The 27,294-nt window shown below is 41.7% G+C and overlaps 1 protein-coding gene across 6 annotated transcripts in view; it reads right to left on the bottom strand.

Annotated features, from left to right (window-relative positions):
• Positions 1-27,294, bottom strand: part of marchf8 (membrane-associated ring finger (C3HC4) 8) — a 62,115-nt gene that overhangs the window by 9,397 nt on the left and 25,424 nt on the right. For 4 of the 6 annotated variants that reach the window (XM_028989103.1, XM_028989104.1, XM_028989105.1 and 1 more), the window contains exons 3-5: positions 7,985-8,035; positions 4,021-4,100; positions 2,961-3,809 (exon numbers count right to left, since the gene is read on the bottom strand). In XM_028989103.1, coding sequence (XP_028844936.1) covers positions 2,961-3,809; positions 4,021-4,100; positions 7,985-8,035 — 980 coding nt within the window. Of the gene's footprint in view, positions 1-2,960; positions 3,810-4,020; positions 4,101-7,984; positions 8,036-19,410; positions 19,700-27,294 lie in introns of those variants that run through there. The other 2 variants (XM_028989107.1, XM_028989108.1) reach the window with 2 other exon arrangements.

Here is a 27,294-nt window from a genome sequence, read left to right as displayed (position 1 = left end):
CCATTTGTGGTCACAGTCCAGACTGAAATGGACAAAAGCTATAAATTATTATTTCCATCATTCTCTGATCTGGTCAAGGCTTTCACAAGATTAAAGGACGACACGAACAACAAACAAGAGACAGCCATCCTTCATCCTTCATCTGCTGGATATGACAAGCAAAATGGCTGCACGCTAAAAAGAGAATGCAGGCACAAACCTGTCAGCGTTTTTAAGGGTCATGTTGCTTCATTCATCCTGATCATATTTATAATATTTATCTTTTTAATGTACTGTACACAGCAAAGAGGTGCAACATAGTTGTCCTTTCCAAATATTCCATAAACCAGACATGTAGTTCAGAATGAAACTGATATAAATGTAATAGGACACAATTTATCTGTTTCACTACTGTAAGTAGCCCCCCCACCCCTAAAAATGGCATGAGAAAAGGTCACAGGCATTTTTTACCCCATGTCTCCAAAAAGTCTGACTTATTCCACACACACACACACACACACACACACACACAGATTGCAGAGCCAGGATCCAATTAGCGCTTTTCCCTTTAAGCTGCCATCACCCTGCTCAGGTGGCCAATGTTACAGCTGGGGAGCGTGGGCAGGCCGCGCATCCCTGAACCCTGGATGCCTCATTTACACAATTATTTCATCTAAAGGCCCAGAAGCTTGGGGGAATCTTTAATGAGAACATGCCCTCAAGTGATCTGCTGATTCTTCACGAACGACAGAAACCATAAGAACAAACTTCACATACAGGCTAACATCACAGAAAGTAAAACGATGACGTGCGCCCGGTAGGACCTCATCTGATTAGGACATCAGGTTCTCTCATCATTGGAAAGGGTCATCTCAGAGCATCTCAGCTTCGCCTCCTCACTAGTGGCAAAAGGAGCTAGAGAGGTAAAGTCTGTGCTGGACTTCAATAGTCTGTGGTTGTCTGGGTGGCCGGCATGCAGTCACATGCAGATGAACACACACAACATAAGCTTCAGGATGACACTTAATGCCGCCGGACATGCCTCCTGCCACCTGACCGGCCTAATACCAAGCTCAAGAATCAAACTACAGACACCTATTTCAAGCAGTAATCTGTACTTGTTTGAGAGCTCAGCCTGCCTTATTCTCAGCGATGCTTGAACGGTATTGCCCAGAAGGTTCCTGCTTCTGTATATACCACCTCGAACGCAATGACCAGAAAAAGCTTTCTGGGAAAGGGTGAGTGAAAGGCCTGGACAGGGGGCAATGGCCAAATGAATGGAACGGAATAAACTTTGATCCATTAATTTATGCAATTATGATGGAAAAATTATGACCTGAAGCTATTTTCATGTAGCTTGGCGAGGAAGATGACGTGCTTTGTGACATTTATATAACAGGTGCCCTCATTGTCTACATGATCCTACAAATGAGCCTGGACTCTTGATGGGATCTTGTCTTGACCGGACTGCGGGAAGAGTAATGGCAACCTCAGACAGTAATTAGACACAGTCAGGTTCCATGTGAGACAACTCTTGTGCAGTCAGCAGCGAATCTGAAGGCTGCCAGATGCCAGAGAAATGAAGAGCAGTCTGCTGACACAACACTTTTCCCCCAGGCACCAGGGTCTGAATCCTGTGAGCTGTTTTTTTTTTTTTGCATGCGCACTACTGAGGACAAACAGTAACTTTTCCGAGATTAAACCTAAACATTCATGAAATTGTCAGTTGTTTCTGACATTAATAAAAAATATATTTTGTGGTCGAAACAATTTCCAGCATCTGGACTGAATCTGAATGTTGGAAACATGTAATGGGATCATTTAAGGTCAGCAATGTGGTGACATGCACAGACATGAACGATCACCTCATCTAACATAGTGACCGAAAAACAAAAGAAAAACAACATGCAGCCTGATTCTGGCACATGGTGGAGCAGACAGATGGCAGGTGTTAGACGAATGTCTTGCACACACAGTCATCTCATCAACTGCAATTACAGCACAGAAAAGCCCTAACACACAACCAATTCGATATATAAAACAGAGCACTAGCATCATGGTGTACGGTCCTGTATTTTCCCCCATCTTTTCACCCAATCATAATTACACAATTACCCAAATTGATGTTCGGTTCCCAGCATGTCAATCCCTTCCATCAACATACAAAATAATGGCCTGGCACATGGAGGGGAGCGAAAGGAGTCAGATCCAGATCCAGGTACTGCAATGTTTAGAGTAGCCATCCAATCACATTAGATAAGATGGGCAGCAGGGCTGTGCCATACCATACAGTCCACAGTATAAATGTTTATGTGATTGCAAAGTGTCAAAATATGTCAATGACAAGCCAATGATGATTAGAGAATAACGATTGTTCAGGAAACATGTTCATGATTTAAAAATCAATCACATGACTATAGTGACAAAAGAGTGCAGAATCATAAAAACAGGTCAGTTCTATAAAACAGGTCAGTTGTGTACTATAAATACACAATCCGAATTCAGTATCAAACCCGAAACCTAATAAACATGCACAACAGTGCAAAAACCCAACGTGAAATGGCTGCAGTCAAGAGAGGGGGCGTGACGAGTGAACATGCAACCCCATACCCCATACGCATTCCCTCCGCACAGCAACTGGCATACAGGCTACGAGGGCACACAAGGAAGGGATACTAGTAGCCAACCTGTGCACCAAACTAACAAGTATCACCTAAAGAGTTTTAGGAGATGGTGCATTTCACACAACTATTGCACTATATTCCATTAAATGCTAATAGTCTTGAAATATTATGTCACAATTCTGAGGCCCAAAAATAATGGCCAGTCTCTGCCTTTCTCCCACTAGGTCAAAACTAGCATGTGCAAGGAGGGGAATGTTTCCTTTAGGGGGCACTACAGAACTGGAACCACTACAGGGAAACCACATCCAGGGTTAGGGGTCAGAGAAGGTCTGGATGAGGTATCCTGGGAGGACCCACCTGCAGCAGTCACCAGACAAAGAGAAAGGTGAGAGGGGGGCGGTGGTCTTGTCCGACATTGGGGAGGGGCAGTGGTCCAGATCACTGTCTTCCTCCAGTGAGCAGAGTGGGGCACGAAGGCCGCCCCCCTTCAGAGGCCAGCGGGGGGAAGGTTCCTCCTCAAACACCTCATCATCACCCATCTCCTCAGCACAGCATGACTCACTGCTCTCCAGCAGAGCACTGGCTGACTTGGTGATTTGGAGGCGGGAGGCATAGCTGCCCAACTCTGACACGTGGAGGCTGCCAAACGTGGATGAACGGTTGAAGGGGAAGAGGAGACGCAGGAAGTTGGAGCTCTTGTGTCCGTCTAGGGGCAGAGGCTGCAGACCGTGCTCAGGTGCCAGGCCTGCAGGGAACTTGTAAGTGCTGGAGAAGGTTGCAGCCTGGGGGAAGGGAAAGAGTGGGCCTAACTGAGAAGGTTTGCCGTGCTGGCAGGCTTTTCGCTGGCCGGCACTGCCTTTGGAGAGAGCTTCCGTCTCTGAGACGAGCTCACCCTCAGAGCAAGTGTGGTCAATGAAGTGCAGCCCGCTGCAAAGGCTATCCATCCGCTGGCCCACGTCGTTCAGAGACTTAGAGAACTTCAGCGTGCCACAATCTCGCCTGATGTTCACCGGAGCCTTGAGCAGTGACAGCCACTCAGCCCCAAACGGGCTCTTAGGTTTCGGCTTCACGGGAGAGTCCGGTGGAAGAAATGTGGTGGTAGTGATATTCTGGGACGACCCTGTGCTTTTCCCATTTGAGTTGAGGAGAACAACAGTGGCCTGCAAAGGTTTCTGGGGGCTCGCATCATAACCGACAGTGTTAAAACTGCATGCAAGAGATGGACAGGTATGAACAAGAACAAGGGAATGTCGGGGAAGAGGAGGGAAAAAAGGGGCAGAAAGAAGAAAAATGAGGGTCAAGCATGCATCATTGACAATCCAAAAGATGAGGACAGACAGAACTGAAATGGACCAATGAGCAACCATCCAATGAGCAACCATGTAGAAGTGACTCAAATCACTAGGTACAAACATACCTGCAAATGTCCTGATTGGAGGGTGTGACCGATGTTCTAGAGAAGCTGCTGGGAGCATTTACAGAGGTCGGGCTTCCTGCCTGCAGAGAAAGCAAAAGGCACATTTAAGCTCACATTGCTCACTGTATAGAGCAAAAATGTGGGATTCACAAGGCAAGATGCTATAACAGAAGCAGCACACAGAGCGTGTTTGCTAATGTAACAATCAATAACATTTCTGCAAATTCTCTAAAAAACATATAAAACAAGAGACTTCCTTGCTAGTTGCCAGAATCTTGGGGAGTTCTTTGAAAGTATCTGCTCCATACACAAAAAGCAGAATATCAGTGTAGCCAGATATACAATCATGTGACCAAAAACACTAAAATATTGCATAGGTATTTAACACAGTGATTAACATAAAATAACACACATAGATAGATATTTTAGGACTTATTCTTCACAGGGACGTCAGCAGATCTGAGCACTGTGTCTGCTATCATGCCCAACGTGCATACAGAATTCTGATTTCCCCCATGTGCAGCCCAAATATCCCTCATAGTCTTAATTGCTGGTTGTTAGAAGCAGGAGCTGGTGACTATTTTTACCAAACAAAAAAGTGCATCGTTTCTCAATTTGTGTCCAGGACTAATGAGCTATCGATTAAATCCGTATCTAACATTTGTAAATGTACAGCCCAAGGCCTAAATGGATCAATAGAAGACTGGACATGGCACAGTGTCATTACACTCAAGCTTAAATATTACAGCAGGCTTTTTTTCTCAACTGTTACAGGCACGGTCCAAAGGAAAACAAAATGGAAAAAAGCTATGAAACTAAAGCAGCTCATACAAATAGGCTTCCATATCCATTCTCACGATGGATGCAAATCTCAGCCTACGCCAACATTAAATCTACGATTGATTGAATTCTTCACAGCACTGCCACTGTGCTAAAAATACCCCATCAAGCACCCATTTCACTGGAAGAGAACATAAGCAGCGCGTAAATCTACTCTCCCCTCATCACCGCAGCTTGTCGTGGGTTACCATGTCTCATTAATGGCCTCAGTAAAGCTGTTTGGAGTAGTTTAGAAAAAGACCCATGAGCCATGGCATCGTGTGGCTGGAAAAGAGGGGAATTATACCACCAGGCATAGTCTTTCCTGTCGTCCACTCAGCCCCTGTGGAGTTAATGGCTCTGGATTTTCACGACTGAGGCAAAAGGGACATTCAAATATATCAAAGGCCTAAAAATATTATATACCTCTAAAGGGGGAAAGTCGTGCTTGTCATGAGTGGTCTTCTAAATATAAACAAATGCCAAATAGGCCATTAATAGAAGCCACAATATGATTCATGCCAATTTTTCTAAATATACTTCAGGGAACCTAGTTCTCCTGGACTACCCTATTTTCCTCTTTTGAGAGATGATTCATGAGATGGTCAAATGAGACTTTTTTATAGACCTTCTATAAAAAAAGAAACATTTTATTGCTGTAGATCACAACACAGATTAATTTTCTTTTTTAAAATCAAAATATTTTTATTGGGATTTTTACATGGCATTACAAAAGACCAGGAAGGAAATGTTGAGTTTACAAAAGGAAGGAAAACAACAGCACACAGAAAATTGTAACAGCTTATAATGATGCCATTATGTAACCAAACATCACACGAAAAACGTTCATTTAAAACATAAATATTTATTTATTTATTTTTTGAATCCCACCCATGTCACTCCCTGTGCTATCGTGGAGCGGTCATCTCAAGAATTTTATTTAATTGTTTGAATGAATACCAATTTTTTTTTTAATTTAAAAAAAGACATTACATTTGCCAACAAATGAATATGAGTGGGCGGGGCATCATCCCTCATTTGATCAAAATGGTACGTTGAGCAAGAAGGGAGGCAAAGGACAGAATCAAAACATATGGACAAGGGAGGCTGGCTTAATTTTAGTTTTTTAAGGATCAGCCAACTTGCCGCTAATGAACAATTAATGTTAATAATACTTGTAAAGCTTCTGGAGTTCTGTGGTGATCAGCAGCATTGCGTGACAGTGAATGTAGTCTGGATACTGGCATCTGGCCCTATGTGTACAGACCACAGCGCAATGGACAGAGAAGCAGCTAAACGAAAATGTGTCATGGTGGCTCAAGGCGCATGAAATGAGAGGATGAAAGACATGCTCCAAAAGGAAGTGAATGTCTTGCACTGCGCCACTGAACATCTTGTATTCTAAAATTATGGTCAGATTCTTGCCTATATCACCCAACACACACACACACACACACACACACACACACACACACACACTTTTCACCATTCGTGCTTGCTGCCAAAAAAAGAATATCTGGAAAGTTTGCACACCCAACATGTCTGGCAGTGACACAATCTTTCGAGAAATCACACACTGATCTAAGAAAGTAACCCATGAACGCTATTGGTACGTGACATTGAATAGAAGGTTTACTACCAGTTAATATTTAAAATACCACAACCTATAATCCTATACAAAGCCAACATATGCTTCTTATATATGAGGACTGTGTGCGCGCATGATTTGGTAGTAAACAAATGATGGGATATTTATGATTAGTCAGTCATGTAAAAGCGAAAAAGCCACTGACGGCCGAACAGCAGACTGAATAGACCATAAGGGAGTGGCTAACCGCTCAAGGTTTGACCAAGCAGGTGTTCGGAGCAGCATGCCAAGCACAGGCCTCTATCTGCAAGGTTGTCAGCCATGCAGAAACAACGTAATACTTTAATACGGCCAAAAAACTTACATGGTAGTTTGCAAATGCAACTATCCTGTTGAACTGAGCCATTGTTTTTTTTCCAACATTCATATGATAAAAACAATGCAAGTAAACCCATGCCTACTCCTTTATCCAAAACTTACTGCTTGCCTTTTGAAAATTGGGACATGCAGAAAAGCAACTACTGCACACAGTTAGATATGACTGTGGAGTGCAGAGTACATTGCTGTAACAGCACAAAACATCACTGTAGTACCCCTAACAACTTCGACTTTACTGTAAACGGCCAGACTACTCCTTCAACTTCGATGAGCTGTGGTGGTAAAAAGTCCTAGAGGGGTGGAAAAAGGGAGCAGCAGAGTTCTTCACAGGAGGTCAAGCAGTGAAGCCAGCGAGCCTCAAACTTCCATGGCAATAAAAGAGAAGAAAAGGGAATTAAAAAAAAAAAAAAAAAAAAAAGTGCAGAGTTCAAAAGGTGCCAGCATGCTGTTCTTGATCTCAGAAAGAAAGAGAAAAGTTTCTGCTGAAATTCAGAACATAATGCTGTCTGATACGCAGCACGCATGAGGCACACAAGGTCATTGATTAAATTGGTATTTTATTTTTTTTAATACAAAAGGAACGTGGTCCGCATGCATGTAATCAGGCCGATTGCAGATGCATTCTCCGCTAAACCAGGCAAAGGCGCTCGCAGACGGGGTGACCCTGACATCGATTAGCACATGTAAAGGGTTTATCTGTTAAGAGGCTCATTCCTACACAGAAGTGCACTAAAGCTGTGCTAAGAGGCAGAGATACAGGCCAGAGGGGGAGTGAAAGGCTCTGCTGAGCTTCCCTTCCCTCCCTCTGTTTTTCTGCGCGCTAATATAATGGTCTACCACAAAAAATAAAAATAATTCGGCACTACGAATACTAAAACCACAAGAGGAAGAAGTGTTACAGACATACTACAGACTCTTGTCCCACGCCTGCCAGCCTGGGTGTTAATTAAAACAAACAAAGGTATGGCGCAGAATCAGATCCATTCTGGGAATATGATTCAGATGAGCGGAGCTCCAGACGTGAATCTGGAGGTGGATACTGGGCTATGCACGGGTTTCAGGTTCTGAGGGATGGCCACTTGTGTTCTCTCTCTCCCCAGAGCAGAAACAGACCGACGGGAACTCCAGACGCTCAGTCTTTCTCTGTAGGTGGCTGGAGGTACATACGCATTTCCATACCTTTGAAATGTTGCTGGATCTGCTCGCAGAATGACCAAGGGGCTTCTCGTTCTGAAAGAGAAAGAGAAAAACAGCTCTCAGTGTTCATCATACGACACCCATGAATAAAATATTGAGGCAAGGTGCTTTACAAGAAACCCATCTCATGCAATCAAGGTAGCATTTTATACCTATTTACAATACACTTTCCAGCAACAGAAATGTACACATTAAATGTGAATAGAAGGGATAAAATGAAGTACCACGCAAGGCTTTTTTAAATAGCAGTGCCTGCCATGTGATTTACAAACGTTCACTTTAAGCACAATTTACAGATGTGTGAGAAACGAACAGGAAAGACCTGTTGGTATGAGCGACATTCTCCAACCAGCATGTTCAGAAGACCACATTTTGGACTGGTAACCTAAAGAGTGACCTATCTGTATATTATGTCTTTGGGGCATGAAGGACTTCCGGAGATCATCCAATCAAACTTGTGTGATCTAGTTTAACCTTTGCCCTGTGCGTGTGTTCTGCATACACAACCATCCATGGCCAAGCACTGTTCTGGATTTATATAAAAACCAAACGCCGCAATGAGTCTCAGATGTTTCCACTGCAGATGAACCCAGAAACACTGGCAGCAGAAAGAAAAAAGGGAAAAACAAGAAACATCTGCAGCACTGCAGACGAACAGCCACCTTCCCTGGATGGGGATCTTTAGCGAATTGTACTTGTTTCAAACAGAAGCAAAAATCACACTGTCCACGGAAATCATCTCAAACCCTGGAATAAGGCTGTCAGTTATGGTTATGTAAAGAGTGGGTTCATTCAGGGCCGAACACTGACAGATGATTCCCAGGGGGATGGGGTGACTTGTGTCCCCCTGAGTCCTTCAAAAGGAGAAACAAATACCAGTGAAGGCTGATGAAGAAAATCTAAATAAATTCAATTTACATGCACTTTATACTTGTTTTACATATACTTTAAATCTGGAAACCATGCTCGAAAGATAATAAAACTATGAAAACTGCTGAAACTCAAATAGCATGCACTTCTTGCACCTTATTTCCTGCCTTTGCCAGTAGGCACACACTGCTGATCCTGTTTACATTCGGGGAAAAATGAAGTAGCACACATTTATGTGTTTTGTTTTTTTTCTTTAATAAATAGGACACAATTTGTTTTGTGTAACTTTGAACTTGGTTGTTCACCAAAAATATTCAAATGCTCCAGCAGACTGGCTTCAGCAGATGAGTCTGTGCTGCTACTGTCTGCCATGCTGGCCGTCTGTAGAGATGCACCAATTTGTCACAGATATCATGTGCAAGTGCACGCATGTACAGAACAGATCGGTCTAACATTCGGGAATGTGTGCTGAAACCAGGCTGTTTATGGAGACATCAGAAGACAGCTGTACAACTCGTAAAATACAAGTGAAACCCACACCCACAACAGGGAACCCAACTCGTTTTCATTTGTAAATCGATCCTTTCCATTCAGTGATTATGCCCAACACTACACATTGCAAAGGACAACATGCTACCTAATATCATGCTATATGTGATGCATAGCAAACACAAACAATGGAAACGAATCCATATATGGAGTGTATGAAGCCGGGTTCTGAAGGAGAGACAGCCACGTCCTCCTGTACAGGGTATTTCAGTAACTGAAAGTGCCATTGGCACCATGCTATCTGCTGTCGGATTCAGAACATGACTGCTCCGTCTCGCCGCCGATAGTCAATGTGAGCTCCCTGTTGAGTGGCTGATTTGCCAAAGCACTGATGTGGAGGCAAAGGCTTTTTATTTCTAATTACTGCCCTGCTGTACTTGTCGCTCGAGTCCATCCTGGTTGCCATGGTAATGTAGTGATGGAAGACTCTGTATAAGTCTTGCATGGCCTTCCACCCCTCCCCCCTCCAACCACCACTACCACCACAGATAAATAAATACACAAATTCAGAGCTGATTCATGCATTGTGAACTGGTGTGGCATCCAAGCAGACCCCAGAAACACACATACTGTGAACAAATGGTTCACGCTATTCAATTTCTGACTACGGTATCTGCAGTAAGAGCACAAAATAACACCTTCATTGCGTGGTGTAACTGATAGGACTATGTTGAGGACAATAAAACATTTTGAAATTCCTCATGAAGAGATAATAAGGGTCAAAGAAAAAAGGCAGGAAAATAAGGCTGAACATTCACACTCCAAGCAGCATCAACATCAGGAACTCAAATCTCTGTCAAGCTGAAAACACTTTCCAGGCTGTAGTAATAAGAAGGGTGACATTTTAATTAGTTGTGGTTGATCTCAATGTCATCTTGCTCACGATGGTAGTAAATGAGGTTTGATCCTGTAACTTTGTGGTCTTCTGGCTACTACCAGTCTCCCCAAAGCAGGGAGCTTAAGCTGTGATGGCAGCACTTCACACTTTGGCTTCCCTTGACCACCTTAAGTTAGACAATGGGGACAGTTTCCAACGGTCCTGAAGGTTTACGTTGAACACTTTCTTATCATTCACTCATGTTAATGAGTATCTCATGAAGAAGCCTTTGATGATGACAATAGTGAAAAAGCAGCCATGAAAGTAAAAAGGGCAACTTGGGGAAAAATTTTTAAACATACTTCACTTTCTCCTGCTACAGAAATTACTAAATATGTTTCCTGCATTGGATTCTTCAAAATGGCTCCATCTTAGTCACCATAACTGCCACAGAGTAGGTGAATCCAAACATTTCACTGGTGGTGTGAGCGTGTATTAAAAGATGAACTGGGAGCCTTGGTATTCACAAGTGTCTTAAATATGTTCCACAACAAAGACAAAACTGTAAACTTTCCCTTGTGTGGCTCCAGGCCAGTCTACAAGGAAGAGTCATTCTGACTGACAGCGTCATCAGTTTGATTGCTGTGACCGTCTGAGACAGGTACAAGACCAACAGAGAACACCAGGAGCACCACACAACAGCACCTAACAACACATCTTGATTTTAAGACGCTGGGACAGCATTAACATAATTTTTTTTTTTAAAAAAGTTCACTACATCTCATTATCAACAAATTGTTTCATTTTTCAATACTGTGGTGATCTCACTCACTCACCAATCAATAAGCCACTCACACTCACACCTTTGGCTAACTTAGAGTCAGTCCACCTAGTGTTCATGCCTTTTGGCAGGAGGAAGAAACCGTAGAACCCAAAAGGACTGCCATGCCAACATGAGAAGAGCTCTAAAGCCGAACCCTGTATTCTAACTCATGACCTTGGGTGTGTGAGGTCACGACACTAACCACCACGTCACTGTACGGCCTTGACTGCGGTGACAAGGATTCCTCTTTGTACAGACATAAATATGATGTGACTCAAATCTCAAAAATAAAAATGACATTAATTTTCTAAAACATGGCTCCAAAGTATAAATATATTATAAATATACATTTTGTGTGAAGGTCACAGTAAAGAACAAAGCAAATGTATGAGCATTATTTTAAAAAGTATTAAATAAAAAGTGCCATTAAATATATTCTTTAGAACTAGTAATAATGTCCATTCCAGCTAATATGACAAGAAACACTAAGAAATACTTAACACCTAAGTGACACAGAGAAACTTGACACAGAAGTGATCTGAACTGTGCAAATGTATTGAGGGAGCACTAATGGGGAGCGTGGTGAACTGACATGTTCAGTCAATGTGCTAGCACCCTCAAACGGAATAATGAGCTCAAGTACCCAAGGCTGCATCAGAGCTCTGAGAGTATAATGAGGCCGCAAACGCATGACCAGTCCTTGAGGATTATAGGAGGGGAATGATAAGGCTACAAAACTCACAAATATGTCTACAGATCCAAAGGAGAACTGAAACAAATAAATAAATAAATAAATAAATGACCTTCTCTCCAGTCATGCCAAACCTACGAGGCCATGCGGTTTGTAGATTTTGGTGTCTGGCTCAGCCCTGAACTCCTTTTCTGTCGTGCAGGTGCACAGGAAGTAAATGTGTGCATTTTGTTCAAATAAAAAACATAAACTCAAGAGTATGAAGTGTTGATCTTGAAACTGGTCTATAACCTGCTCTAATAGCATTACACAGCAAAACAATGTCCAGCAAGGAGAAGAGGATAATAATAATATTCTAAAGCTGATTCCATCAAGAGAATGAATTGTTGTATATTTTACACAAAACCACCAAACTCAAATGCTAATGGATGCTTCTTTTAAACTTTTAAAGTTTTATTTTATGCTGAAAGGTGTCAATCTTCTTTAAATGTGTTTGATTTGTACTTAATAGGTTTTGGGGTCACATGGTTCCATTTCTGGTTCTGGTTCCAGGACACAGCAGGCAAAGGGGACAAACTGATGTGCAAACGAACACTGTTTTTTGATCAGATTTACATTTACAGAATTTATCCAGAGTGACTTACAAAATCAGTATTTACAGGGACAGTCCCCCTGGAGACACTCAGGGTTAAGTGTCTTGCTCAGGGACAAAAAAGTAGTAGGTGGGGTTTAGTGATCTAGTTCATAAGCACAGCCCCAACTCTCCCAAATTTCAGACAAGCAATTGACCTTTTTTTTTTTCTTCATGTATGGCCCATATCTAGGACTCCTGCCATTATGCTCTCTGGTGTCAGACAAATTCGACTACTCGAGTGTAAAGATTGGTGACAACTGATGGCGAGTAATTGAACACAATAATATTGTCATGGCAAGTAACAGTTAATGACAGAATTCATTTAGTGATGCGCTGTCCCAATAACTTCATTAAATTAATCCAGCGGCTGCGAACGTGGGTTGTCTTGCGATCCGGCAATTTGCAATCTTCCAAAGTTAACGTCTGGATGAACTCTGCAATAACATAGGGGCATCTTCCTGGCATCCTCAGCCTGAGGCAATTAGCTGGAGAATACAAAGATAATCCCAAACATCAGGTCAAGTAGCTCTCAAAATAGTAAAAAGTGTAAAAAAAGGTTTAAAAACGTAAAAAAAAACGGACCACATTCAAGGACACGGCCACCAAGAAACGATGACAAATGGCACAATGTGTCATAAATAATGACTTTAGGTGTTTTTTTTTTTTTTTTGTGGCAGTTAGCCCATGAAATAGCTAAAGGGTTACTGGTGCTCGATCCACCTCAAAGAATTATAGCTCCAAATAAATGAATAAATCGCCTGGACCATGCCAGGCATCAGTGACAGTTACTAATCAGCAGAGGCTGCCCTTATGTTCTAACACAGGCTTTGCCCAAGGGTATAGTTTACCCACAGAGGCCTTACGCCAGCATTTCATGGCAGCAATGTGATGAAAGCAGCCATCAGCAGTGCTCTGAGTGACAGAAAATAAAGAGAAATTTCAAGTCAAATCAAAATGCAAAGGAAAGGCTCTAAGAACAGCGAGAGCAGGTGAAGTGAAGCTGTTGTCTGGAGCATGAAAAACATATTTGCAATAGAAGCCAGTGTATTTCAGAAAAAGGGTTAAAGTAGAGAGAAAATGCAAAACAACTTTAAATCTAGCAACTCTATTGCCTTGGGAGTTGTGCAGTCAGTGAAATGAAAGTCACATGTCAAACTATTACTGGGACTGACAGTATTTATTTTAAATATTCACATTGTGGAGCACTAAAACACAGAGACCATGGAAAATAAAGAGCACAAGGGAGATAATGTATAACAAAAAATACAAAGCAAAGAAAAAAATTGTACAGAACAATCTCAGCTTTAGCATGCGGCAAGCAATTCAATATACAGCCAATATACAAATAAGTATCCGACTGTGACGGGTAATGAAGTAGACGCTCTCACAACTAATGTTGGGAATCGGTGGTAATAAAGTCAATTATTAGCACACTATGGCACATCCACTTCAAAAGCTCAGTTTCAGAGTGGTGATTCAGTCAGGTGCCAGAACCCCGCAGACTGAGGTGACAACTTCGTTCTCCGCCTAACAATCCATGGTGAAGAGGCATGTAGACAGTTACCACCCTGCCCAGACATTTTAATGCAGAAATCTTCAAGTATTTCAACACACTTAGCAACTGAGCAAGCATCCCCACCCCCCCCCCCCCCCCCCCCCCAAAAAAAATACTCACGTTTAAACAATTATACCATCCAGAATTTGCATACTTTTCGTCAGCATGTAATTTTAAAGCAGATATCTACATCAAGAGTGCTAACCCCACAAGCAAAGCCTAACATGCATAAAACCTAATAAATGTGCCAATTATATTTGCCCCGCATCTATGCTTGACACCAATACCAGCAGAACAAATTTATGCATCACCAATAGGTAGATAGTCATGCTGATTTGCATTAGAAGACCTGGAGGAGATGGGGTGGAATCCAGCTCCTGCTGGCTCATTATCAATTTAGAAAGGAACATGGTTAAGACAAGACTGTCTGAAATATTTAACTAATATGAGGAGGAATATTTGGGATAAAAACATGGGGGGGGGAAATCCCAAAACATGTTTTATTGTATTTTGCGATTTGCAGCTCAATGGATTGTAGCATAGCATTATCTCCATTGCCTAAATGCAGTGGAATATTAGGCTTCTTGTCCCACCTGAATGAAATAGTCGGGTTTTGATATCTTAAAATTCCAGTAACTTTCATTCACCAGACCAAAAACATGATACTGGATATTAGAAAGTTGATATATCCAAACTAAATGTCTCTTTTGGCAATTGTGTTAAAGATGATAATACATCGTTAAACAAGTACAATACAAGTAATAATAATAAGTAGGAGTGCTATAGGGCAGGGTTTAGTCACATGTGCCTGTTACTTAATTAAATAATTAACATATACTCTCAGTCAGGACTCAGGGAGCTAGATCACTTTACACTGTACCTCATTTGCCCTACTTTAATTGTAGCTTTGATATTTAAAGAAACGAACTCCAAAAATGATAAATTCCACAACAAATCACAATGCACTGACAAGGTCTATTAAACAGAGAAATAAATGTTAATTAACATAGGAACAGACAACTCGGTCTACTATTAGTGCAGGGGTCGGAAACCCGCGGCTCTTTTCGTCCTTACGGCCTTGGAAATTGATTTGGTTTTTTTAATTGTAGTTTGACATTTGAAGAATGTGATCTTGTAACACTAAATTTTTTTGTGGTTCAAAATATGAATGACAAATGCAGTATATGCACCGAGCTGTTAATCAGTCTGTTCAATTACAGCAGTGTTCCTCATGGGGTGAGTAAACTGTTGTTTGCAATATTTAGTGTTCGTGCTAGTGCTGAGTATGCGTGAATATCGAAGGCTGGCAGCGTTCACCCCCTCCGCACACATGCAATGTGCCGTTAAATTTCACAAGCAACACACTACCCAAGTTTTTTCATATAAATTACATTCATGCTATGTTATCTTCATTTTACATGTCAAAAAGAATTTGCAGCTCCTGGTGCTTTCTCTTTTGTGGAAACTGATCTTTATGACTGTTTTAGTAATGATTATATTGGGAAGAGTCAGATCATGACTGGATCATGAGTTTGAAGAACAGCATTTTTAATTGATGTTAGTCTAATTATTCGGTTGCATTTGGAAACCACACAAACAAAACCAAAAAAAGATGCTTATGGTAACAGAAGAGTCATGGCCAGAACCAGAACCTGAAAGTTTTGAGAATTGAAACCAGTATTTGAGTCAAATTCATTGTTCTTCACCAAACTGTTCTTGGATGGTTGGGAGAAGTTGCTGTCGGGGTACAGTTTTGGTACCGGTCTTTATTCAGGGCTGTGTTTTAAGCAAAATTGTGAGTGAGCCCACTCCCTTGGATGAGCAGCAGGCCCACACATGAATGGTCTCTTTACTGTTGCTTTAATATGTTGGCACGAGATAGGACTGATGGTAGCACTGGGGTAAAGTCATAAAAATGACTTTACCCCAGTCCTCGGCAGTCCAATCCCTGTAACTTTTGCAGAATATCAGTCTGTCCTTGATGTTTTTCTTGGCGAGAAGTTGCTCCTCTGCTGCCCTTCTCACTGTGCCTTGCCTCACTGTGCATGCAGATGCCCTCACACCTGCCTGCTGACGTTCCTGAAGCTCTGTACATGTTTCCTTGCATGTAACCATGGTTAAAAGAGGAAGAACAATGAATTCAAACATCACCCTCATTTTAAAGCATCCAGTCTGCTATTCTAACTCAATCAGCATGACAGAATGGTCTCCAGCCATGTGTTCCTCAAAACTCTCACTTGTGTTAATGAGAGGATCACTGAATTTATCTCAGCAGGGTTGAAATGCACTACAAATATGCAAATTGCAATAATAAAAACAGATGCAGCAAAATGTGTGAAAACAGTCATGTCAAAACTTTTGGCCACAAATGTACATAGCTACAAGCACTGCTTGAGTTGTCAGTTTCTTCACAATAAAAGTTGTGGGATCCATTTTCATTACTCAGCCTGTGTGCAACTGGATCTATTTCCTGAAGATGTACAGCCAATGTTCGTCCACTGGTATTGAATGGTGGTGCAGGATGCAGTTGAAGAGCTGTCAAGTGTGTGGACCTCCATGTGCTGTTATGATACACACCATATTCCATTTCGGCAGACACAACTTGCTACGGGTGATGCACTTTTTTTTTCCCCCCATTTCCCAGACAGCTCACAGACAGACTCCAGCAGGCAATAATGAATCATTGCTCTCTTCATGAGCCAGATTATCTGATGCTATACTGAAGGAGTTATTGTTTTCACTGTGGTGTCCAAAGTAAATGGTTGTTAATACAAATAAAGAATAATAATCAATTTAGCAATGCAGCCAGGGCAAGGCAACCCAAAAGACACCAAAACCACAAGTGGGACGTGGACATAAACAGGACAGCAGCCATTAACCCACAAACCACAGAAATGAGGAGGAGCAGGAAACTGCTGGCTTTTCATCGTCAGGAAGAGAACGGTTCCATTCTCCAAATTCCCTCCCCAGCCCAAACACAAATAATGACATCAATATGTCTGTGAAGGAAATGGACAACACGGTGGCCTGCCACCTCCATATAGTCACTCGCCTGGAGGGTCAGGACATGGGAAGGAAATCCACTGCAGTGGTGTGAAGTTACTGATCGGTGTGCAGTGGGATTCAGGACAAAACAGATGTAATAAGAGAAGCGGAAGCCCGGGCTTGGGGGATCTCATGAAGTTATGAGAGTACTGAGAATGTGAAAAACAGGGATATCTGTGTGGGTTATGTGTGTGTGTGTGTGTGTGTGTGTGTGTGTGTGTGTGTGTGTGTGTGTGTGTGTGTGTGTGTGTGTGTGTGCTGAATATTAATAAGGTCAAGAGGACACAATGAAGACCCACGGTCAGGGGTCGAGGTACATCAATCACATCTTCAGGGTTTACGGGGAAGAAAAAAAAATGCATGTTCAAACGCTGCCTTAAATATTTTGAAAAAAAAAATACAATTGTTAGTTCCAAGCTTAATCTTATTTACGAGTGGAAAACCCAAGAGGAGTAAATACATTGCACAGACCAAGGCATCAGTACACACTAAATATTTTTAAATTGCCATCAATCATGTTAAATGGCATGCACAAACCAGGTCAATTTCATAAACAATACCCCCACCCCCCCAAAAAAGACCACATCAAGGAATTTCCCAGGTTAAGCACATGATAAATCATAAGTATGACTTCTGAACTTTCTGTAAATTATTTTACAGTGTTCTTCTACAGACATGCAGTGAATTCTTGGTGAGATGCTGTTGAACATGCCCCTGACTTCACTCTGTTACAACACAGCCATCTGTTTTTTATATTTCATTTCATATCCGTGGTTATTAACTTGCTCACCAGTAATGAGTCTTGCTTTCATGTAGAATTTAAACCATACACCTCAAAAGCAACACATCTTGCAATACAAAAAAAGGTGGCCTCTTATACCTCATTGGGTAGTTTAAGTTGCACAAGAGAAGTAATGAGGTAAATGCACATTACGCCCTATGTCCATGTGTTATATCATCAAAGCTGTGATTCATTTAGAATGCGGAAGGGCCAAAAAATGCACTAATAATACCCCCAAAATGCACACGCTAGCCTGTTATTAGTACAACCTACTGTTAATGCCGATGGCTAAAACACACTTGCATAATGTACAATGGGATTTTATTTATTAAGAGGCATCCCGTATGTGTTATTTGCCAACACCACCATTTATTTAGCTGGATAAACAGTAAGGGGAAATAATAATAATCCTCAGGCTGCCTGAAACGATAATTGTGTCAAACTGCAGCTGTAAGGCTCTTTCATTGTGAGAAGAGCAGCATGTAGTGGGCATTATGGCCACCATGAACATACTGCAACGATAATCTGCAGTTTTCCAACATAAAACGCCAACATCCAGAGGCCTCCACACCAGGACGTCCCCTCTCTGGAGAAAGACGGTTTGGGTCACTGACTGGACACTCTCCATCGCCTTCTAAGCTCCAGCAGAACATGTGACCACTAATCGCTCCACATCACCAATCCCCTCCTCCCTTTCCCAGAGGATTCACACAAAGCCTCCAATTTCGTACATAGTCAATGATGCGATTTGCTAAGCCCAGGATTGGGCGGACAGAAAAAATTAAAAAAATAAAAAAACACCACCACAACGAATCTGTTTAAGTTCTTACATTCCATATAACCTTCATGTGTTTTATTTCACAGGAACAAATATTATTTTCACTAGTGGTAAAGGGATGCAAACTTCTATCAAAAGTGCCGTGGGACACAAATTACACTGGTGGCGTTTGTGCAGGCTCCTCCTCAGCACCACAGAACACGCTCTGCCATGATTTACGGCCCGCCGGCCATCAGCTAAAGGACACCGCATGTCACAACAGTGGCAGAGCACGAGGGGGAAGGAGCACGCTTACACTTCCAATTTGTGTCTGGGTGGGGACAGGACGGACGTCCCCAAAACACCCAGGTGTGTGTATTAGGTTCGGGAACGAGCTGCATGAGATTTAATGATAAAAATGGACAGCTGAGGGCAGGACACCTCCATCTTCCTCCTAACCCCCTGCCCTCCCCCATCCAACCTAGCGCGAAGGATCAATTTGCCGCCGTTCACAGAGCGGCAACCGGTCCAGCCGCGGCCGCGCTCCCCTTTCAGACGTTTCACGCATCGCCTCGCAAGGCAGCCAGGTTTTAACAGGGGGGAAAGCAGAGGTCTGCATTACACAGTCAAAAAAAAAAAAAAAAAAGCCACGATTCTCCTCTCTGTGTGAAGAGAGGGGTGGAGGAAACAAAAAGAGGAGAGAGAGAGAGAGAGAGACAGGCCTCACCATAACAACCACAGACATGGTACTTTCAGCGATATCTGCCACTGGAGGACGCACGCAAAACAACAACGCCGCGCACAGGCACGGTTCTGCACGGTTCTTAACGGCATAAAATAAATAAAAATAATATAATAAAATAAAAAAAAATGATAAAACCCGTACCTGCAGTTTCATTTTCCAGCAGGAATGCATGAGGGAATCGGTGTGGTGGCAGGAGGCTGCTGCTGCCTCCCACGCGCGGAATAAAAGAATCCCCTCCTGGGGGGGGGAGGGTTACATGTCGTTTTTGCGCGACATCTGATGTAAAGATCTGCGGCAAACGCGGAAGTGAGGCGACAGGCGCTGACGTCGTCCTGCAGTGTCCTGCCTGGACACGTCCGCCGCTCCGCCGGCCCCGCAGTCCAGCGACGGCTCTGCGCGACCGACCGCTTCCTCCAGCTGATTCCGCCGGGCAGCTCGGCCCGGTTTATGCAAATTGAGGGGCGGGACTCCGCGCGATGCCCCGCCCACTCGCGCGAACAAAACAAAACACGCCACATTCTAAATCATTGTCAAGTGAATACATAGAGACACAAACACATACATGTAGGAAGTCATTGATGCAAGTATAACCTAATACATATAGATAATATAGTATAGATACATATTGATAAAATCACCACTAGGGGTGGCTACCAGAGAACAGTGCTCATATATAAATATGTATGTTTATTTTACACATACACACATTAGCAGCTCTAATCTAATTCTCTCAATTTCTATAATTTTGTCAGGCTCAGGTCGATTCAAGCTCACCCCGTAAATGAGCGGTCAGCAAACACAAACTTCCAGTCTACAGTTCCTATGCTTTCTGTATGATTCGCTGCGCAAAATGTGTAAAATTAATTTATAAAAAAAAAAAATGTATGATATTTTAATTTTATTTGCGATTCTCTGCCACCGTTGTCAAGTGACAACACAAGATTAATTTACCATGAGAGAGATGCGAAAATGGATGCTGAGGAGTTGAAACGGAAGGTAGCCTCTGACTATTATGTTTTAAATCCAGTCATTTCGCGACATATTTCCTTTCCCTCTTAGTCTAGCACTCGTAGTGCGTGCAAAGAAAGCCAGGCTTTTAAAAATCTGGAATCTGTCAGGTTCGGACAAGCTCTAACACACACATACATCAAAGAACTATTTTTACAAAATTATACGTTATTACTGAGGCTCCATCCGACTGACTTTACGTTTCACAGATGTTATGTTTCAGTTTTACTGAAAGCGACCTACATTTGCGGTTACACAGCGACACCTCAGTGCACGCATTAGTGTTAAAATAAAACCAGCAGGGGTGGATCTAGTTAAATACTTTTACAAAAACATTTTATGTAAACAAAAATCAGTCAAGAGCGAATCAGTGTTGGGCTAATGGATAAGGAAACTGACCCATAATCGGAAGAATCGCCAAGGTGCCACTGAGCCACCATCCCCACACACTGCTCCCCGGGCGCCTTTCATGGCTGCCCACTGCTCACCACGAGCGATGGTTAAAAGCAGAGGACACATTTCATTGTGTCACCGTGTGCTGTGCTGTGTTTAAATGAGCAACATTGCGTGTGAGTGAATACGGTCAGACTCCCTTGGGATGGAGTCAGGGATATCAGGTCAACTCCTCCCAATATCATTTATTTGCAGAGCAGTCCACCATTTGCCCACATACCATAAGCAGTTTTAGGCCAATGTAGAGCTAGGGTTAGGATTAGGATTACGGTCAGGTTTAGGTATTTTATTAAAGGGCAGTTCGGAACAAAGCACTCTAGGCACATTTACATTTATGGTGTTTAGCAGAGGGATTTACAATCAGTAGTTACAGGGACAGTCACCCTGGAGCATCTAAGGATTAATCTTCATGCCCAGCGACACAATAGTATGTGGGGTTTGAACCTCGGTGAAATACTACAAGGTCATAAAACTCTGCAAATAGAAGATCACTGATCCTTTTTCCATGTAGAGGAGTCTTCAATTCTATTTCATAAGATCATCGTCACTATTCAATTAAGCAAATATTTGTGGTTCGTGTTAGATGAATATCTCTTAATATATTAGGCAATTTAGTTCATGGTGAGATAAATGTATGGGATTGAATGTGATTTTTACAGCTGAATGATAAATCTAAAATCACAATCACACTGTCAGATCATGCGATTACATGAACACAAAAGTACAATATATTATAGTCATTCTCCTGAAGTTTACAAACTGACTAAACTGAGACTGGCTGGTCTGTTAACCGTTCCTCCTGTGTTCCGGACTAGAGTTGGGGAACCCAGGGGGAGACTTGCTGCCCCAGGGCCAAAGACTGTAGTCCAGAACATGGCATATACAACATATATGAGGCAGGTACAGTATTGTTGCAAGGAGTTTACAGGGTTTAATCCGAACACCACACCTCAGTTCTTGCTCAGTTTTAGTCTTCGCCACTCAAAGCCACACCCACCCTGTACAATATTGCTGCTCTCTTAAAAGCACCCCGCACAGTTGTGTGATGTCACACCAACAGCCCAGGTAGAAATTGATATGGCGTCGTAAGACGGTGAAGTGGTAATTAAAACCTATACTGTTGTATGGCAATATTTTGGCTTTAGACAGACTGACACAGAACAAAAAGAAGTACAAGTAAACGAGGAAGCATGACAAATTTGCATCAGCACCTAACCCTAAGATAAAAAATACCCCATTTATATCCAAAATTACAAGTTGTTATAAGCAGTTTGTATGTTTGTAAATTAAAGATTGTTTTTAGTAATTTTAAGTGACTATTTATTGATATGCATAGAAGTGCATGTCAATAATCTCAGTAAATCACAATTTTCCCCCCCAAATTGTGCTGCCCTACTTATTTTCATTTGTGACTATCAAACGGTTAAACCACGAAAATTGAAAGTAAATATCTAGGTACGATTTATCGCCAGTAGTTGATCAATCAAAGGTTTGATTAAAGAGAACAGATGTAGGTAAATTGCAGCAATTAAAGAAGATTATTAATTTGATGAGCACAGCAACTTATGAAACTATTAAATTCATAGAAATAACATCAAAGGGCTTTTAGGTACACAAATATATATGTATATGTGAAATATATAATCATTTAAAACAACAAAATTAGCATGAATGATTGATTACTGGCAGATTTGTCATACCATAAAATAATGTGTAACTAATGGACACACAAAACAAATAAAAAATAATAATAACAATCATTTAAAATCCCAACAGTATTTTTCTTTGGGTAGGATGAAAAGATAAAACGCCAGCTTACAGTCTTCCCTGGGGACAGGACCTGTAATTTCCAAGGAAGAAGTACAAAGGGGCAAAGTAGCAGTTTCTCTTTTTGTGAAAAAGACAAGGCTGCCCCTGTCACCCAAAGCGATGATTTAGTGGGATGGACTGGGTAGACCAAGACTGTGGCTTCCAGGTCTCTGAAGCCCAGGAGAGAACAGCTTGGGGAGAAGGGGTAGCTGCTGGAGAGAGACAGATAATTTTTTTAACTAATGTATGAAAACAAGGTCACCATACTGCAGATATATAGTATAATTTAAACAGAAGAAAATGCTGTGAGCATTTCTATTAGCATCTCTATTATTTGTGAACCACAAAAGGTGTATTTGTGAATTTTGAATGAGACGAACAGTGCATTATTTTTAATAGTGTTGTCCTAACAGTTTATTTGAATGCAAAAAGAACATATTGACTCAATTTCATCATCAAGGACACACATTGTCAATGTTAGGAATGTAATTCCTTCATGGGATAAATTCATGCTGTCTCAGCACAGAAGGGCAGAAGCTGAAAATCACAACTTAAGAAGTGGGTGAGTCACATTCTTCTGACCTAAACTGAAACCCTATTCTGTTCAAATACCCACAACCTGGTTCAAGGTCCCACAAACTGCCAATAATGAAGCAGCAGAGAGTTCTTTACTGACCCCCCCCCCCCAAACTGCCCACCCACTCGACTGGACTGTTAATATAGCTATGGCAGATTTGCCATGAATGATGAACTGAGTGCTCTGTTTCACGTTCATTACACCATGCACCCAAATGGCTTGGTTGTCAAAGCTCTGCTCGTCACTATTAAAGCCACCTATTGGACTCTGGTTAGACCTGAAGACTAGACAGTCCGCCTTGACAAAAAGAGCAGTAAAAGCTGTTTTCTATGCAGGGAAAACAAGGAGAGTGCATCTGAATGAGTCTTTTCAGGCAGTATTAAGCGATTATGCATTGATTATGCCAGAAGGATTTACATGTAATTATGCTAAGCTTCTCTTATTAGTCTTATCTATACCTGGAATCATTTTTAAAAAGATGCTTTTATTTAAAAAAATGAGGACTGTGTTAATTAATAAAAACTGGTTTGTAAGTTGAGAGCCCTGTAGTGTTATGGGTTTGGTAGTTTTTATCAACAAACTACCAAAATATTATGATAAGTAGAATAAATGACTATTTTAAATATCATTTCATCTTAATTCTAATACCAGATTTCACCACATCTGCCTCCAAACATGCAATTATGTAAATTGTGTCCCTCACGAAGCCGAGGATGCCTGATTCTAATCATTATTACCTCAGAAAGGTAAAAAATAGAGGAGATCAGACCTTACTCATATTTTGAAAAAATGCATAGTTCCCATTCCATTAAAAAGGTAGTAAACACACATTTATTCATTTTAATTGTTTATTTGGAACCCTTTTCACATCAGTTTTAACTGACCATCTCAAACATGAACAGTTTACGTTTACTTGCATCACTGAACTAAAAATACATCAAAAATTGCTTTAAAAAAAACATCCAAGTGCACTGAACATATATTAAAATGCAATCCTCAGAATAAGCTCTGAATGACTTTGATCACACTTCCTCTTTAATATCCTCAGTCAGCGAGGGTTGTGAGCAAGACATCCTTATCACAGCAAATGCCTACACTCCAGCACATGATTTACAAGTGTTGGGCACGTATGTTACACTTGAAATGTGGAACCAAATATATTAATGGAGATTGCAACATAGCATCATGCATGTAAAACATGCCCGGGCCGGGAAAGCTTTCAGGGAGGTTCTGCTGCATGGGTTTCAGTTAAAACTCCACAGTGACCTCTTTCTCAGACTATTTTTGTTTGCCATGCCCAAGATCGAGTCAAAAGAGACCCTGTTAGGGGTGACCCATATACAGCCACCCACTGTCCTGATGCCAGACATAATGGGATCCACTGAGAATCGATAATGAGTCATCAGAACAGTTCAGATGTAAGGGGTTAATGAACAGCATGCTGGAGGTCGAAGATAACTTTGCTGTAGTTCACACAGTATGAAGACCTAAATAAAACTAAGAGCTGATTAATATATAACTAACCCAGAAGTGCATGATCATAATAGGCTGCGTTCACTCGAAAACAAAACCATGAATTTAAATATCAGTTACTCAGGTCTGGATGTACCATTCAATGAGGACACATACACAACACGACACGACACAACAAAAATTGTTCAGACAGAAAGGAGCTCTTAACCCTTTTGCTGAGATCTTCATAAAGAACTAGCCGCAGTTTTAGGTTCCCAGTTATACTGAGCAAAACAACAGTACGTGAATGAGAACATGTCTAAGATTGTGTCTAAAATGTCTCAGCCCTAACGATTCCCACATATGGATCAGTGCATGCTGAGACCTTTGACACAGCCATGGAGCAGGTAAAGCAGTTCCAAAAAAAAAAAAATATATATACATATATATATATTGTGTTTTTGAAGAAATCATTGAATGTATTCAGCCTGTCCTGCTGACGTGGATCTGATCTGGTTAATTAGATTAAGGTCTATTAATATGTCCCAATGCTGTAAGTTGAACATAAACCAAGTTCAGAAGCCTGCTCTATTTCTGTTCCTACGAAGATGCCCTTTAACTCTTGATTGAGGCGGTTTAGAGCTTTAAATAAAAACACAAACTGGCTTTGGGGGCCTGTTCAAAGGCTTAAAAAGAGCATCAACATTCAGAGTGTGCCCTAATCTTATGTACAGTTTCATCTAACACCAGATGAGAAATCTCACTTGGAACGCCTAAGTATGGACTGGCATGATCACACAACTTATCCTTAGTCAACAGTTCTGCAGCCTCAATTAGTTTAGTACAGATTTTTTGCAGAATACATTCAGTTAAACAGATCCTTTGTAAAAGGCATGAGGCAGTATTATTTATTATGCTATGTAAGTCATAGCAAATATTAGAATTCTTAAATAAAGCACTAATTATTTATCTGGTAGCACATGTGTAACGTAGATGTTTGTGATGTCCACTGATGGCACCATGAATGAGTCTTAGTATGATGAAAAAAAATGGAAATTATAAGCAATTAGCAAGACATCCCCAATAAAGGCGTGGTTCTGCAGGTGGTGACCACAGACCACTTCTCAGTTCCTATGCTTTCTGGCTGATATTTTGCTGTGCTTTCACTCTGGTGATAGCATGAGACGGATTCTACAACCCACACAAGTGGCTGAGGAAGTGCTGCTCATCCAGGATGGCACATCAGTGCGAGCTGTGGCAAGAAGGTTTGCTGTTCCGGTCATCGTAGTGTCCAGAGCATGGAAGCGCTACCAAGAGAAAGGTCAGTACATCAGGAGACGTGGAGGAGGCTGCAGGAGGGCAACCAACCAGCAGCAGGACCGCTACCTCCACCTTTGTGCAAGGAGGAACAGGTGGAGCGCTGCCAGAGCCCTGGAAATGACCTCCAGCAGACCACAAACAAGCATGTGTCTGCTCAAATAGTCAGAAACAGACTCCATGAGGGTGGTATGAGGGCTTGACGTCCACAGGTGAGGGTTGTGCAGCACGTTTGGCAGAGAACAGCAAGTTTGGCAAATTCGCCAGTGGTGCCCTGTGCTCTTCACAGATGAAAGGCGGTCCACGTGATAGAGTCTGGAGTTGTGTGGAGAACATTCTGCTGCCTGTAACATCCTCTAGCATGACCGGTTTGTCAGTGGGTCAGTAATGGTGTGGGGTGGCTTTTCTTTGGGGGGCTGCACATCCCTCCATGTGCTTGAAAGAGGTAGCCTGACTGCCATTAGGTACCAAGAGGAGATCCTCAGACCCCTCGTTACACCATTCATTCAGATCTAGGATTATTTGGTGTTCCTCTTATTTTTGAACAGTGTAAGTTAAGGAAGAATAGCAGTGAAAAACTTAGTTTCAGCAGTTGTGGATGTCTGTCCGCTATAACGATCACACATCTGGAAACACTTCTCACATTACATTTCCTAAGGAGTGCATTTACAGGAGCTAGTTAAATTAATCCAGAATGAAGGAGCAGGATGTGTGAGAAATAGGCTCCTACCATTTTCAAAAAACATGTTTGGGTAACAGAAATAATGACAGGCAAACAAAAAAGGCTGTAAAAAGGGTATTTACTTCCTCCTCTCCAAGATAGGGAATTATTTTCACAGTCATTTCATCTGGTTCCTTCAGTAAATCCTGAAGACATGCTTTTCATGCTTTATAGCCAAAGCACTCTATTCCTGAATTCATGATGAGAATCTTAGACCTTACTTCTGAATATGATTACGGTCGAGTTCCATTAATAAAAAAACGATGCAGTGAGTAACAGGTATAAATTATCCTGACAACAGACATGTCTTGGGAAATTGGTGAAAAAACTAAAATTCTCAAACTGGTCACTATGTGACATTTTTAGAAATTTCATCTTTTTCAATGAATAAACGATGCAATTCTGAAATACTAAGAACTAAATACAACATCTAGGTCATAAGATGGACAGCGGCACAGCCCAAAAGAAAATTGGGCTCAAAGAGCCATTTTCACAGAAAATGTACAGCACAGAGGGAATATGCAAGATCTGTTGCATTTACGCATGAACTGAAGAACTAAATAACACAGGCAAAACAAATGACATGCCATCAATCCATATGAACACACAACTGGCAATTTTCTAAAAATTATTCCCTGTCTGTTTTCTGCGTCAAAAAGGAAGGCATACTATCCACTGACAGCTCCAT

This window comes from Denticeps clupeoides, chromosome 8, assembly GCF_900700375.1.
Source record: "Denticeps clupeoides chromosome 8, fDenClu1.1, whole genome shotgun sequence".
NCBI lineage: Eukaryota > Metazoa > Chordata > Actinopteri > Clupeiformes > Denticipitidae > Denticeps > Denticeps clupeoides.
The sequence above is the reverse complement of the archived record's forward strand: the minus strand, read 5'-3'. Positions and strand labels throughout refer to the sequence as shown.